The following is a 17002-nucleotide window of genomic DNA, read 5'->3' on the forward strand; positions in this document are numbered from 1 at the left end:
TCCAGCCAGCACGGTTGTAGTCGAAATGCAACTCCAACAGCCCCACTCAGCACGGCACGGCTCAGCCGCGTTTGTAGTGGAAAAGCGGCATTGGACTTGGACTGAAGGAGTTTGTGGAAGCAACAGGTTTTATCAAGGGGGAGGGGGTTCCGTGACGGACACCGTTTGTTTAACCTTACTCGTCGTTTTTATCTCTTCCTCATTTTGGCGGATTAACTTCGGTTGACGATTTGGTTACAACACCGGTTTTCAAAGTCACCGACACCGCGGACTTTTGGAGAAGTGGTTTTATCATCAGACCACCAAGAAAGCAAGCAAGGTAAGAAGGAGAAGCATAGAAGGGGGTTATTATGCGTTATTATGTGACATTTAATTCTCTGGAGTTGGCCATGGTCAGTATTTATTTGCATTAGCTGAGAAATAATTAGTCTGGCTAACGCGACAAAGCTCTACGAGCTATTGGTCTGACCAAGATTTTTTTTTTTTTAATTTCCAAAAACATTCAAAATACAAACAAATAGAGTACCATATATATACAGATCCAAAAACATCAAAGAAGTAAAAAACACAGCAATAAAGTAAAAAGTATGAACAAGAAAGGGGCTACTTAACTATCTTTACAGGTCTGGCCAAGATATTAAGCCCAACCGTTTCCCAGAGCCCGTGGTTGACCTGCCTCCCTGAAATGCCTCAGTTTGCTACTGGTCGAAGCCAGAAAAGGCTGTGACGAAGCTTAAACCAATCACATCACTCTTTCCTCTGACGTATGCGACGCGACGGGGCTAACTATTAGATTAAACTAAGGCCCGGTCACACAGCACTCCGCGTCTATATCACGTACAAAAAGATACAAAAATCAGGTGGACGTGGTCGTAAGTGGTAATTTTTGGTCAATTTTGGCTTTGCCGTGCTTTGTACGGGGTATGGCCGTCGGCGGCTGTTTCACTGCCATAGCACTGCCAAATCACGGGTAACCGCGGCTCAGCGTCGTTGGAAGAGCGGCTTGCTGCGCATATAAAAGCGGTAGGATATGTTGAGCCTGTATCAGTTGGTTCTGTTGGTGCTGGAGCATTAAGATGAGGACATCACAGCGTTGAGGGTTCATGTTCACCCCTTGACATTTAGACTGCAAGTGCCGAGGTCTCAGAAAATTACGGTATTTACATACCGCAAATCAGAAGTGATGCAGAAGTGATTAGACAGTGATCAATCGAATTTAGAACTTGTTTGAGACGTCGTTTAACGGGCTTAGACAGTGCTATGTACGCGGAAAAATCCATTTCTCAGTGATAAGCCGCTAAACACACGCTATATCCCGTGATACCAACGCGTAACACCCGTCCGATGACCGTGCTCTGCCCGTGATAGACCGCCAAACTTTCGCGTCTTACCACGTCTCCCCAAGTTTTAATAACGGCCGGGACACTGATTATCACGTGTTTTTCACCTGTGTTGCACGTCTTTACCACGTGTGCCGGCCGTGGTTGTCCGCGGTCTAAAGTTTTGAGCAGTCCAAAACTTTTTGCCGCGTCCGACGCCGTTCCGATTTTCCCCTGCGTCCTGTCACGTCTGTATATCGACTGTAACACGTCTTAACTTCGACATCAACACGAACAATATCGTCTGCTTCACGGGAGAGCACTTTTTGACGGGTTTTGGCCGTGATAAAGCCGTAAAGCGCTGTGTGACCGGGCCTTTACCGAAGCCGGTCGGGAGCAAGGCGAAAACGTCCTTCCTTTCAATAAATACCTCCAGGGCTGCTCTTTGCTCCGTTTTCAATGAGATGTTGTTGTTGTTGTGGGATTTAGGGTCGCTCCCATCAAGTGATGCTATGGCGACCTGTAGCAAAATTACTGAGGTCAAGACCTCACTAAGTGTTTCTATATACATTTGCAATATATAGTACTTATAGGTACTATCTGTATCAGTTATTTACACCACAAGTGTATTGAAACCAAACCCAACATAATATGGACCTTCATTAATGATTTCCCTATAATACAACTTTAACACCCTACTCTAAAAGTGCTTATCCTGAAATGGAAAATTGAAAAGTCCCAATCACCTTTTACTCTGGGCCGATTCAGAGTGAAACCAAGACAAAGTGGGCCTGTTAATAAAGTAAGGCGAAATTGTGCACCTAAATCTAAATAAATTTTTTAGTTCCTAGCACATATTTCCATATTTTGTCATAATGACTTTTATTTCCTAATAGAGAAGTACTGTCGACTTTTAAAGATTTTGACATAAGCATATTAACAAGTTCCTCCTGCAAGTGCTGGAATTCAATACACTCTAGCAGGTAGTGCTGGACATTTTCTGGGAATTGACAGAAATCACAATTTCCATCAGGGTGCTTGCCTATTAAGCATCTTGTAGAATTTAACCAGCAATGACCAAACCTGATTCGAGTCATACACACCTCCTTCCTTCGGTTGGAGTCTGTATACTTCACCTTAAGAGACACTTTATTTTCAGACTTGAAATAAAATCTTCCCTTAACATCTTTATTCCAGCGATCCTGCCATAACCTCATGATAACCCCCTTCATGTCCTTTAAAATATCTGTCATTTCTGGGGAAATTGTCAATTCAACATTTTCATGAGAAAGAGCTTCTTTTGCCAACTGATCAGCAACCTCATTTCCTCTTAGACCCACATGACCAGGAATCCAAGCAAATTCCACATTGATACCTTTATTTTGCAGCATAAATATTTGATACCTAATCTCACAAACCAACTTACTTAATTTATCTCCTTCAATAGCTTGTAGAGCAGATAAGGAATCTGATAAAATTACAAACTGAAAAGGAGGATTCTCTGCTAACCAAGAAATGGCTAACAGAATAGCCACCAACTCAGATTCACACACACTTGTATTATCAGTTAATCTCATGCATTTTTTAAAGCCCATTTCTGGAACATAGAATGCACAACCTGTTTTATTCTCACTTTTAGAACCATCGGTGTATACCTTTAAATGATTATTCCACTTTTGCAAATACTCCTTACTATGTGCTAAATTTATAACTGGAATATCCTTTTTAGAGATATTATTAGCTAAATCTAAACAAACTTTTATGTCTCCACATTCCCAATAAGGAATATTATCAACTATTATTTCCTGACCCTCAATATTGAGATCTTTAGTGTACTCATTTACTTTATTAAATATACTGTTGAAAGAATCCTGGTATTTACCATCATAAGCTTCGTTAAAGCATGCACTAGTAGGATGATTAGAATTAAATTTATATTTAACCGCTAGTTTACATTGCAACCACAACCTTCGTAGATCTAAAGGCATATCACCACACTCAACCTGTAGTGCATTAATAGGTGTTGTCATTAATGCTCCACAGCATATTCTTAAACATTGAGCCTGAATTTTGTCCAACTTATTTTTATGAGTTTTAACTGTAGTGTCATAAACTTCACTCCCATAATCAATAACAGACCTAATTAGACCTTTATATACAGATGACAATACTTCTTTACTTGCACCCCACTTTGAACCAGAGATCACCTTTAGCAGATTTATCCTCTTTTTACATTTCTTAACTACATAGTCAATGTGATCTTTCCAAGTAAGTTTTTGATCAAAAATTAACCCTAAAAATTTAACTTGTTTTTCTTGCTCTAGCTTAGTACCTTGAAAATAAATATCTATAGGCTCTTTACACTTTTTCCTATGAAATAAAATCACTTTTGTTTTGGCCTTCGAAACCTTAAAGCCCCATTGATCACACCATGTTTCTAGATCATTGATAGCTCTCTGAACCTGTCTTTTTATATATTTAATGTTTCTTCCTGCTTTCCATATTGCAGTATCATCAGCAAATATGGACACTTGCATACCACTTAAATTTAAATCATTGATAGCAATCAGAAAGAGAATAGGACTAATTACACTTCCTTGAGGAACACCATTTTGTACATTAAACTCATCTGATATTGCCTCCCCAACCTTTACTTGTAAGACTCTATTATGTAGAAAACCATTTATCCAGTTAAACATATTACCATCTATACCTAGTTTATCTAGTTTGTATAGTAAACCTTTCTTCCAAATCATGTCATATGCTTTCTCAATGTCCAGAAAGACACCTAAAACCACAGATTTATTAGCAATACTTTTTACAATATCATCACTTAACTTTATAAGCTGATCGATTGTAGACCTACGTTTTCTAAAACCAGATTGATTAACATTGAACAGATCATGTTTTTCCATAAACCAATTTAATCTATTAGTGATCATTCTCTCCATTAATTTACAAATATTAGATGTTAAAGCTATTGGTCTATACGAAAGAGTATCACTTTTAGCTTTACCTGGTTTAAGTAAGGGAATTATTAAAGCATGCCTCCAAGAACTAGGCACATACCCAGTACTCCATACCAAGTTATAAAACTTTAATATTACTTTACAACTTGTTTCAGACATATGCTTGAACATTTCATAACAAATCTGATCTTTTCCTGGAGATGTGTTTTTACATTTTTTTAAAGCTTTCTTAAATTCACTCATTTTAAAGGTTGCATTTAAAATAGAATCATTACTAGCCCTTTTATTAAACAAATTGTTATTGTTATTTTCAAATGACTCCTTATGCTTACTAAACTTTTCAGAATAGTTGGCATCACTACTCACTTTTGCAAAGGATTTACCTAACAGGTTTGCCTTATCTATATTTTCAGTAGCTACAATATCACCACTTTTAATAGTTGTTATTTTTTCACCAGAGTATGCATTATTCATCTTTTTAACTACTCTCCAGACAGAACTTAGGTTTGAGTTTCTATTTAGTGTAGAACAATAATCACGCCATTTTCTCCTTTTAGTAGATTTTATAACTTTAACAGCTATTGCCCTGTATTTTTTATACTCAATCCAATCTTTTGGGTCCCTAGTTCTTCTAACTTTATTTCGACACCTTTCCCTATTTTTAACTGCTATTTCACATTCCTCATTCCAAAATAAACCACTCTTTTTAACAGTTTTACCACCTTTAGACCTGGGAATATATTTTGAAGCTATATTAAATATACCATCAGATATGTAACTATTGACCTCCTCTAAATCAACCTCAAAGTTAACATTATCTAATACAGTATCACATTCCCTAGAGAAATTTTCCCAATCTGCTTTTTTAAAAGACCATCTTCCTAAATTCTCTTCTTCATATGCGGCTATAGATTGAATTTTAGTTATAATAACAGCATGATCACTCCCAAATGTATTATCAACCACATCCCAACTAGAAAGGGCTGCATACCTTGGAGATGTAAATGAGAGATCTATTGCACTTTCACCACCAGAATACATGTGTGTTTTTAGACCAGTATTTAATATAACCACATCATTAGTCTCTAATATATTTTCAATCATCTTTCCTCTGCTGTCAGTTTTACTATTGCCCCACAACTCACTTTTGGCATTGAAATCTCCACATACAAAAATATTATTTTTAGATAAAATGTCACTTAACTCATTTTCACTTACTATTACACTAGGAGATAAATACAAGTTAAAGATTTCTAAATCACCTATATTGGTTGTAACTTTTAGAGAGATTCCTTCTAAATTTTGTAATATATTAACATCTTTGTATTTTATACCTTTTTTGACAAAAACTGCAACACCACCTCTTCCATTCAAACCCTCCTTTCTAATAACTTCATAACCACTAAGACTATACTTAAGATCTGGTTTTAAATAGGTTTCCTGCACACAAATAACATCTGGTTGGCTTTCTAACTGAGATATGTAATTTTTAAATTCTAAACCATGAGCAATAATACTATTAGCATTCCACTGTACAATACACAATCCTAACCATAGTGACCTATTCATGAACTGTTGTATCCTTGGCCTTCATGTTAGTAGGAAGCTTTTTAAAAATTTGCTCTGCATTCAGCTCTTTTCCCACTATAGTCCCGATCTCTCTGGTTAGTATATACACAATGTTTGACATTGTTTGCCCTTTAAACCTGTCAGAGGTTGCATAGAACCATAGCCTAATCATGAGTTCTGCCAGACTTTGGATATCCACATAAACTTTATCTGTATTTCCCTTTTCGCTATCCGTACTAGTACTTTGAGAAGGAGCTTCACTAATGTCTATTTTAGACCTTACCTCCTTGACTGCCTCAGAATAACTAAGCTTGTTTTGCACCTTTACAACCATGATTTCCCTTGCCTCAGTAAACTTTGGGCATTGTGTAAATGCTGCCGAGTGCTTACCACCACAGTTACAGCACACTGGATCCTCATGCTTAGAACACTCCTCATAATCATGATTTTCCCCACATGAAGGGCACCTCTTATTCCCATTACAAGATGTTGCAATATGTCCAAAACGTTGACACTTATAGCATCTGATTGGCCTGGGAATGAATAACTTTACTGTGTAACAATTGAAACCTATGTATACCCTTTCGGGCATGATTTCCCCCACAAAGGTCAATACTACAGACTCAGTCTTTTTGACTCCCCCTAGACGCTTAACATCTGAAATCTTTATCTCATTTTGTGTTTTAACATTGGCTAGAATAGACTGGTCGGATAAATCAGTACCTACCCCATGAATGATTCCTTTTGTGGACACATCTTTTCCTACTCGCTTGGTTCTCAATTCTACACCTTGAAATTTTTTGGCTCTTGCCAATTGTTTTGCTTGATCTTTAGCACAATGAATTTGAATTCCCCCATCAAACAAAGGGACCACTTTCTCAACACTTTCTACAAATTTCTGTATTTCTTGTGCAACAATAATTGGGTTTGTTTTAGCAAGATTTATTGAGTCACACCTCCACACTACTATCTCAAGATCACCTTTTGTCCTTTTTTGACTACTATTGGGTTGTTCATATTCCCCAGAATTAGACCTTTTCCTACCACCTCCCTCACTATCCTTCCCCATTTCTCAACATTAACAGGTATAAAATATAGATAAGTATTAAAGATATGTAAATATATTGGAAATTATATAGAAACACTTAGCTTTATCAGAATACCGCCACCTGCTCTCAGAGCTCATTAACAGCTTCATTCGTTTTCAATGAGAACTTCCCGTTGAATGCTTTCAATACAGCATCTATGCGTAATAGATGCGGAAGCGTGAATGAAGCGCTTCCGGCATAGATTCTGTAAACAATCTATGGCTTCCGGTCGCAGTTCTACTACGTCAGTGCCTTGAACACGCCTCTACCCAGGGCCGTTGGAGATGCTCAAAGTTGATTGGTTCCCGATTTTTCGGGAGCTTGGAAGAGCTGTAGATAGCTTGCCTGGCCAGACTTTTTTTTTTTTTTATTAAAGAAAAATCAGTTGGCAGTACATTACACAGTAACAAAAAAGAACAATGTCATTACTAGTAATTACAAATAAGCACATTAATAAAATTGTAATTGCTATTGCTATCAGGGGGTTACAGATTTACAGGCAAGTTAAAAATATATACAGAGTTCAGCGCAAGCATTGATGGTCCTATTAGCTTTCAAATTGGGGGAGCACAGTATAGAATACACATATTGGCTCATTTCATTCTGAAAGGCACAGAATGATGGCTTGCTGCCCAGGAATTTACCTCTGTGTATGTGATATTTAGCCATTAACATGATAAGGTTAATGATGTGTGTGTGTATGCTACTGCGTGTTTCACAATCTGGGAGACCAAAAAGAACATCCTTCCAGTATAGTACAAATTTCTCCCCTGTTACCTTTGAAATAAAACCACAAAGATCGTACCAAAAATCATACACAAAAGGGCAATACCAAAACAAGTGAATAACAGACTCAGGGTATGACTGACAAAACGTACAATTCTCTTCAATGTCAAGTTTGAATTTGGATTTAATGTAGGATTTAGCTGGATATATTCTATGTAATAACTTAAAAGTGACTTCTTTTACTTTATTGGAGATAAGAAAACGGTTTGGCAGAAGCCAGACCTTCCTCCACTTTATATCCTTCACAAGTTGATTCCAGTAAACTACTGAGTGTGGTGTACCAGATGTCTCTTTTTGGAGCAGTGTTCTCACAAGCTTATTACTGCATGATATTGAGAGCAAGCTTTCTCCTATGGGGGTAGAAGTTGGTGAGAATGTTGGAGTGAGTGTGTGGTGTATTCTTGCTTGACCCCTGTATAACATACATATGGGAGATGAGATCGCACCAAAGACCTTTGCATAATCCCCAGGTGTTACTGGGATTTTGTATTCTGCCAAAAATTCTTCATAGGAAAAGAGCAAGCCATCCCTGTTAAATAATTGGTCAACCAGAAAAATATTGTTGATAAACCATTGTTCCAAAAACATAGATTTACGTCTGTACAAAATATCCTTATTGTTCCATATGTAATATTTATGAGGAGAGAAGTTATGTTTGTAAATGAGACACCAAGTGAGGAAGGCCTGTCGGTGGAAAGACGACATTTTTATAGGAATTTTATGTACGTCAAAGTTACACGTGAGAAAGAAATTTAAGCCACCCAATTTTGAGATAACATGGAGCGGAATAATATTCCAAACAGATGAAGGATTGCAAAACAGATATCTTACCCAGTTCAACTTGAAGGTGTTATTTAAAGTTGTGAAGTCTATAAAGTTCATTCCTCCCTTTTCGTATGTGTTCATAAGAGTTGTTTTCTTTAAATGATGTATTCTATTTTTCCATATGAAGTTGATGAGAAGCCTATCAATTTCTCTGAGCAGTTTGTCATCCAGGTGCAAAGCGAGCGCTGCATATGTCAGTCTAGAAATGCCCTCCGCTTTGGTGATTAGAATTCTGCCTCTTAGTGATAAGTCTCTCAAGAGCCTTTGATTAAGTTTTCTACGTGTTTTATCAATAATAGGGTTAAAGTTTGAAGTTACTCTTCTGTTTTCATCTTTACTGATTATAATACCTAGATATACAATTTCGTTTTTTACTGGGATATTGTAGAGTGAGGAGACGGCACACTCCTTGATAGCCATAAGTTCACATTTGTTTATATTCAGACACAAGCCTGAGGCCTTAGAGAATTCTGTGACGGCTTCTATTGCAACTGGTATTTGTTTCTCATCTTTTAAAAAAAGAGTGGTGTCATCTGCCAGTTGGGTTATGGTTATTTCTTTGCCCACTATAGAGATACCGTCTACTGTACTAGCTTTTATATGGTCCGTTAAAAGCTGAGCTACCAGGAGGAAGAGGTAGGGGGAGGCAGGACAACCCTGCCTGATCCCTCTAGACAGACTAAACCTCGGGGATGTACCACCTTTTAGTTTAATACAACTGCTACCGTCCTTATACAGAGTTTTGATTGCTGTATAGAAGTAAGCCCCAAATCCGAATTTCTTAAGCGACTGTAGAATAAATGCATGCTCTATGGTATCAAACGCTTTATAGAAATCTAAAAATAAAATAAAACCATTACTCTCAATCAGTTCTGAGTAGTCTAGAAGATCCAGGACAAGCCTGATGTTATTAGTGATATGTCTTTTAAGCATAAAGCCAGACTGTGTTTCTGCAATCACAGAATTGAGGACTGATTTTAGTCTTCTTGCTAATAAGAGCGCAAATATTTTATAGTCGTTATTAAGCAAACATATCGGACGCCAGTTATCTATAAATAACTTGTCCTTGTGGGGTTTGGGGATTAAAGTAGTAAGACCCTGAGTCAGTGTAGGTGGAAGTTGCTCATTCATCATGCTTTCAGAAAAAACTTTAACAAGAAAGGGGGCAAGTTTTTCATTAAATAACTTGTAAAATTCTGCTGTTAGGCCATCAATACCTGGAGCTTTGTTCTTTTTAAGACCATCCACTGCGTTTTTTATTTCTTCCACTGAAATTAGCTTGTCACATGTCTCCATATCACACTTATCAATAGTTTTCACTGTCAGAGTGTTCATGAAATTGTCAGAGGAAGACTGTGAGAATCTGGATGTATATAAGTCATTATAAAAGTTGCAACAAAAGTGAGAAATCTTCTTCAGGTCCTCTGTGACCATCCCGTTTATGTTTAACCGATTAATGTCATTATTGTTGGAGTGATGTTTTTCTAGATTAAAGAAGTAATGAGAGTTCTGTTCACCTTCTTCGAGCCATTTTGCTCTAGACCTGATAAACGCACCCTTTGCTTTGAGAGTGTATAGATCATCTAACTTGACCTGTAAATTAGCTAATTCCAGTTTTTCATCATGTGACAGTGTTAGGTAACTGATAAGAGAGTGATGAGATTCTAGACACCAACTTCACTTCCTCTTCCCTTTTCAACTTTGCTTTAATACTGCCAGTTTTTCTGAAAAATTGACCCAATTCAAATTTTAAAAGTTCCCAGTTCCTACCAAAACAGTTTTCTTCATTTGCTTTGAACCAGTAGAGAGAAATAAGTCTATCAGCCTCTTTTTTGACTTCATCATCTTTCAGTAAGGAGTTATTAAGCTTCCAGTATATAGAGTGTGTGGTTAGTTTAGAAGGGCAGAGATTTAATTTAATGTGTATTGCTTTATGGTCTGTAAGAGGGGTAGGGCATACTTCAACCTCTACCACTTCCTTATTTAAGTTCTTAGAAATTAACCAGAAATCTATTCTAGACTTACAAGAACCTGTTTTGTTACTCCACGTGTATATCTTATCAGATGGGTGTTTTTCTCTCCAAATATCTACCAAATTAAATTTATCCATAAAACATTGGAGAAATGTGTTAGATCTGTTACGGTGCCCAGAAGGCCACTTATCCAGCTCGCTATTCAACACCATATTAAAGTCTCCCCCTAACAACAATATGGCATTAGGGAAAGAGTTAAGCCAGCTTACTAGTATGTTTTCTATAGATAATAGTAGGTTTACATTTTCTGTTCTGTTGTTATACCCATATATGTTGGCAATTAATATTATTTTGTCGTTGCACTTAATGGCATGACAAATAAAATGACCCACAGGATCGCATTCTGTTCTCAAAATTTCCCCGCTAAAACGGTTTTTCAAAGTGGCTACCCCAGCTGACCGTTCTGTGCCATGAGAGAGCCATACTGAGTTACCCCATTGTGATCTCCAGAAGTTGTCATCATTTAAAGTAGAGTGAGCCTCTTGGAAAAAGAAAATATCTGATTTAAACTGCTTAGCAAAAAGAAATAAAGCTTTGCGCTTGACATTGTTACGTAACCCCCTGGCATTGAGTGATACGAAAGACAGAGACAGATTAACAACTCTAAACAGAACAAGCTAAAGCGTTTTGTTTTTGTTAGTGGATTGGAATCTTAATATCGAGCTCAGCACCGAATTGCTGAATCTATTTATAACTTATTGGACCCCTCACGTTTAAACTAAAATTTGAACATTTTGTGAGAAGTTATAATCCTTTGATATACTTGAGAAGTTGGTGAAATACGGATGAGAGATAAAAAAGTAGTGAGCCTAACGTGAACCAATGGCTCATTCATCCGAAGCTCAACAGAAGACCTCTTGAGGATGACTCCATGTGAATTGAAAAACAATGCAGAGATATGTGTAAAATACAAAAAAGAAATCAACCATAATGCGAGTAGTGAGTGTAGATTAGTTAACACTAAGTTTAACTATGAATTTCAGACGCTTCAATGAAACCCTTACCACCTACAAAGTAGGCATTTTTCCCATTATCCCGTGCAGCTTTGATTTTTGGCCACAATTTCTTACGATTGTCTCTGTCCTCTTTAGTTAAATCCTCGGCGAAGCGGAGACCGTTGTCCTGGAGGAAGGAGTTTTTCTTGGCTGCCTTCCACACTGCATCCCTTAGCCGACGGGAGATGAACCGGAGGATGATGCCACGCGGCTTCGAATCAGTGCGCTTGTTTTTCCCCAGTCTGTGAGCAACATCTATAGCATCTGCTAGTTTTTCTTTCTCTGAAGGAAGCGTTTCTTGACAAATGTTGGTTACCTCATCCATTATGTTTTCCTTAACATTTTCCTTCTCAGGCTCCGGCACACCGTACAGTATCAGGTTCCAACGTCGCCCATACCGCTCCAGATTTGACACCCGGTTCCTGCAGTCCTTTCCCGCCACTTCATAGTCTTCTACACGCTTTTCGATGCTGTTCACTTTTTCGTTCAGAGTTTGCATGTCCATGTGCACCGCCTCCAGCATTTTTTCAAGTGCATCACTTCTTGAGTTGATCAGCTTTGCCAGGGCACGGACCGAGTCATCAGAAATCACTTTGTCCAAGCTTACATTATCTTTCCTGACCTGTTCACGAGCTGGCTTTTTTGCAAGAGGAGGCTTACTTGGTGTGGCAGGCAACTCAGGAAATTCATGCCGGTCGTCCACACGTAAATCCTGGCCATCGTAGCTGTGGTCGTTGAAGATTCCATTCATGCTGCATAAGGTTTCTTCCTCACTTTGTTCACTTGATCTTTTTTGTGCAGTATTCATTTCCAAGGTTCAAAGGTTCCAACTTATAGCTTTACTTTTGTAGAAGTATCTACTCATATAAGTGACCATATAAACAGTAAAAATAAAAGTGGTGCTGAGAGCTCGACAAAGTTCGACTACTCACGCCGCCATTTTCGCATGCTCCCCCTTGCCTGGCCAGACTAAGCTCGCAACAGGCCTTCGTGTTGCGTCACGCTTAGGATGGGCGGGCCCAGGCTAAGAAATAATAGCCTCAGTTTTCACTAACGTTGAAGCTAATGCTAACAACGTTAGCTAACGTAAACTGTTACAGAAACGTAACGTTACTTCTGCTGATTAATACTGTCGGTTAAAGTTATTGTTAATATTGGCAGACATTAATTAATTTCAACCGTGCATTTAAATGAAATATTTTTGGCGGTAATGTCATTGTTGCCGTGAAAAGTCAGTTCACATTAATTAGCTCAGCCATTTTTCCTGGGGTCCAACAGACGTGCATACAATCATATCCCATAAAAACAGTCAAAAATAAAATGAAAAAAACAAAAACAAAATAGAGGAGTAAAATTCTTACAGAAAATTGAGAACTTTCTTTGCCCTTCACAGTAGCATTGCATTATTTCAATGTGTTGACAACATGTATATCTGTAAGTTTTGTAGTCATGGCACTGCCAATTTTAAAACTTAATGCACCCATGCAAAAAGTCATAGAAACGTGGCTAACTACAGATTTTCGTGTGGTATCGATGTGTGTCCTGGCAATTTCAGGACATGTGGCTGATAATTTTTCCTTGCTGTGTGTTCACTTAAGATTACACATACGGAATGGCAGAAAGGTCAATTGTCCTTTTGAAGGATGTTCAAAATATTTTAGTGAGGACATCATTTGCCACACACATATCAAGAAAACATAGGCAGTCATTTGAAGCACAGCCACCACAAGATACTCACATCCAAGTTGAAGACATCCAAGCCCAAGATTATCGTGAGATAATTAGTGAGCTACCGGTAAGTGGATTCACTCTTATGGACTGCACTGTATTGTTGTTTTTAAGATGTATTTTAAACATGTTGTAATCCCAGGCTTTTTCTGTGTTTTAAAGACAACTGCAACAAAGCTATTGATTGAGACAGACATGACACTGCCATCCACACCGAGACTGATAATGCTTGGTAAGAGAAGATTTCTCTATGATTTTGAGGAAGGTTAGTGTATCCCTTTTAAGGTATGCCCTTTCAAGATGTGGAATGTTTTTTTTGTTTGTTTGTTTTTAAGGGAACACATTTCTCTCTGTGACAAAGTGGATGGTGAGCATTGACGGAAGGGTGGCCTATGTTTTAGAGGAGCACCTGGGCTTTGCAGATGCCTTGTCTGTCTTTTTTGGATGTTTCTATGTCTTTAACATAGAATATCAGGAGCCTGCTTGTGCAACATTGGAACTCATACAACGGTAAATGCCTTTTTCCCTTCTTTGCCACGGTGCTTTTGATTCAAAGTTGTTGTTTTTTTTCACCTTCTCTGAGCTGTAACAAGCCATGTAGATGTACATTAATGTATACCTTTCATGTTTTTTTTCCCATGAATCTTCTCTTGCCTAAAGATTCTTCATGAGGATCAATCCAGAAGAAGGGACAAAATGCACCTCAAAAACAGGGGTGAGTCGCAAGACAGGAGCAGTGGTGTCACCACTCTGGTGCGCTGCTATCGCTATGGAAACGGCAGGAAACAAGCATGTCTCCCATGAGTCGAGCCTGCCACTTACCAGCCAATCAAAAAAAAAGGAAAGGGGCGGGGCTACACAATAGTCAATCAGAAGCACTATTGTATCTGGGTCGATAACGCAACAACCAATGAAAAAAGCATTGTTATCCCAGGAATTGTTCACGTGAATCTGGGAAAACCATCTTCTGAAAGTTTTGTTCAGTGGACACCATGAGGATGAGCTCCGAGCAGCGCAGAGACCAGAGGAAGTCATATCCTGTTTTAATGTTACAACAAATTCACAGCTTGTTTGACACAAGAAATGACAACTTGCCTGCTGTGAGAGAATGTTGCCCAGATAATTAGCATGGACATGGTAAGGTTTTACAAGAGGTGAGCCAAGTATTGTAACTTTTTAAATGATCCCCTAGCGAGCAGCTCCACTTGTTCACAGGCAATAACAGACGCTGGTCAGTAATAATAACAGCGACACTAACGTGTGTTTAAAGCAGCATGTGAATACCAGTAAGAGTGAAGACTTTTTTTTTTTTTTATTTGTCAGCAGTTATGAAAGACCCGTTTGTGAAAGATTAAGTTTTTATTGTTCATAATATAGAAACTGCATGACTCCAGGGGAAGATATAGGGAAGAGGAAAGTCCAACTATTACAGATTACAGGACCCAACATCCTTTGACGATGAGGAGTTTTGGGAAAGAATGTCCTCAAAAAAGAACAAAGTAAGAAAATTTTTGCACACAACATGACTTGCTCATTATTAAGATAAAAGGAAAACATTTAAGTAATAGAGGCCCTTGGTTCCTTTTTCAAAGGTGACTGGCTTGAACCAATTTGGGAGGTTATCAAAGATAACAACCTTGGTTTTGGTGCTTCCTCATTCAAATGCTGATGCCGAGAGGGTATTTTCAATGGTCAGTCTGAACAAAACCTCAACCCGAAACAGCTTGTCTCTGGACGGGACATTGGCCTCTATCATGACCCTGAAAATGGCTGGACTTGAGCCGAACTGTTTTAAGTGGGAGCCAACAACACAAATGATGAAGGACTCCAAAAAGGCAGCAAACACTTACAATAAACAACACCAGTCATAATCTCTCTCTCTGCTCTCTCACACACACATACACTAATTCAATACACGGAAATTGAATGAAGACTTTGTATTTGGTTGAATTGTCAGTGCCGGGTGTTATCCTTTCTTCTCCAAGTCTGAGCAGTTATTAATAACACCACTAATAAAAATATTATTAATGAAAGACCCCCATTCCCGTGACACCGTTGGGGTGTGTGTGTCACTCTTGCCTGCATTCAAAACTTGAGAGCCCTGAGTGGTGAAGAGGAAGGCAGAAGCCATTAACAGTAGAGTGGTCTCCTTCCTTCGCCAGCTGACAGAGTTTGAGTGGAAGAACTTGGGCTAGGTGGGTTAAAAAGAGCAAGAGACAGCTCTCTGCTTCCTGCAGCCTCTGCCTGTTACTTTGTTTTATTGTTAATTGTGTTTTATTGCATTGAAAGTTGTATCTGTTCAGATTTCTGTTTCAGACTTGGTTAACACTTTTTCAATGTTTGGTTAATGTATGATTCAGACATTCATTCCCAGAGGATTTATGTCCTACTGATTTGGCACTCATGAGATTCATGAGGTTTACATTTATGGTTTTACATTAAATTTCTCAACTATTGGATTGATTGCAATTAAAGTTAGTACAGTCAGTCTTGTTCTGTTAAAGTATGGGTCATCTCTCCGCTAAGTTTGGCACAAATCATCTCATTCATGGTTGTGTAATACTGAGGTCTATTCTAGTATTCTAGTTTTAAGTTTGCACATGCTTTGCACATGTTCCAGTGTTTTAAATAAAGAATTTCATATTTTTTGAATAATTGTTTTTGTTTGTATTGAATTTCAGCAGAATATTTTTTTTTTAATTACGGTACCAAATTTTACAGTAACCAACTGTATTAGATAATTACAGTAATACTTACAGTTACTGTAAAAGTGAAATACAGTACTGTAAATCTAACTTACAGAAACTTACTGGCAACAGTGTTGCCAGTCTTAGTGCTATTTTGAATTTATGTTTGAAAGTTTTAAGTGAAAGTTTACAAGTGAATTATCTGGAAAGTGATTGATTTTGATAGAGTTTTGAGTGAAAGATTACTAGTGAGTGTATTTTGGTAGTACTAAAATTTTGCATTCGAGTGAATTTCTTTGTGGGGTATATTTTGATAGTATGGTAGTATTTATAGTGCCATTTTTAAATTTTGTTTGAAAACTTTCAAAGTTTGCAAATGAGCAAATTCCTTTGATGCATTCCGATAATATTTTGATAGTATTTCTAGTGCTTTTTAAAAATTCTGTTGGAAAGTGTTTAGTGAGAGAGATGCATTTTAGTAGTACTAAGACAGTGCAGTATTTAGTTAATTGAGTTGTTACTATTTTGGTTAAATCTTATTAAAATTGAATTTATATATGATATTATAGTTCTCTATTTTTTACATGAGCTTACAGAAGGAAAACACATTTGATACAATCCAATAATACTTTCATTCACTGTGACTATTTTAAGAAATTATAAACATTCTTCTAAAGCATCACTTGTGTTATTTTCTGTGGGTCTCTGTATGTATACAATATTCAGGCATGAGATTTTTTCAGCTAAAAATCTGATTTAAGACTTCCCTTTCATTGTTATTATATTAAAATTCAAGACGAGTATTACTTCAGATTTTTCACTCTGAGCTCTCTCATGCCCGATACATGAATCCCATAACCTATAGTAATTGATAGGACAATATCAACAATTCAAAAAAATCTTTAATTGTATAAATTTCAAATGGTTTGCAATTAATTGGGATCCACTGTTTTTATCATTTCAACCACGCATCATACCCTCGTCCAAATGAAAATGTCATTCA

The 17002-nt window shown here is 37.6% G+C and overlaps 1 protein-coding gene across 2 annotated transcripts; it reads left to right on the top strand.

The window, feature by feature from the left end:
• LOC132893164 (uncharacterized) lies at positions 1–15927 on the top strand. 2 transcript variants are annotated; one of them, XM_060932012.1, is made up of 8 exons: positions 1–319; positions 11681–12345; positions 13183–13379; positions 13475–13544; positions 13648–13822; positions 13973–14027; positions 14690–14811; positions 14905–15927. In XM_060932012.1, exons 3-8 carry the CDS (start codon positions 13197–13199, stop codon positions 14906–14908), a joined length of 609 nt encoding a protein of 202 aa, XP_060787995.1. In that variant the 5' UTR covers positions 1–319; positions 11681–12345; positions 13183–13196; the 3' UTR covers positions 14909–15927. The 2 variants fall into 2 exon arrangements, 1 of the variants encoding a protein (XP_060787995.1); XR_009655531.1 differs by lacking the exons at positions 1–319; positions 11681–12345 and having other exon boundaries at positions 13042–13379; positions 13973–14811.
• Positions 15928–17002: the final 1075 nt, after the last annotated feature.

Source organism: Neoarius graeffei, chromosome 10 (genome assembly GCF_027579695.1).
Source record: "Neoarius graeffei isolate fNeoGra1 chromosome 10, fNeoGra1.pri, whole genome shotgun sequence".
NCBI lineage: Eukaryota > Metazoa > Chordata > Actinopteri > Siluriformes > Ariidae > Neoarius > Neoarius graeffei.

What these genes read in the sequence shown, in the direction of transcription:
- LOC132893164 (XM_060932012.1), top strand. Translation starts at nt 13,197, where the DNA reads ATGGCAGAAAGGTCAATTGTCCTTTTGAAGGATGTTCAAAATATTTTA. An exon ending in AGATAATTAGTGAGCTACCG is followed by an intron (nt 13,380 to 13,474) that starts GTAAGTGGATTC and finishes TGTGTTTTAAAG; the next exon opens with ACAACTGCAACAAAGCTATT. An exon ending in ACCGAGACTGATAATGCTTG is followed by an intron (nt 13,545 to 13,647) that starts GTAAGAGAAGAT and finishes TTTGTTTTTAAG; the next exon opens with GGAACACATTTCTCTCTGTG.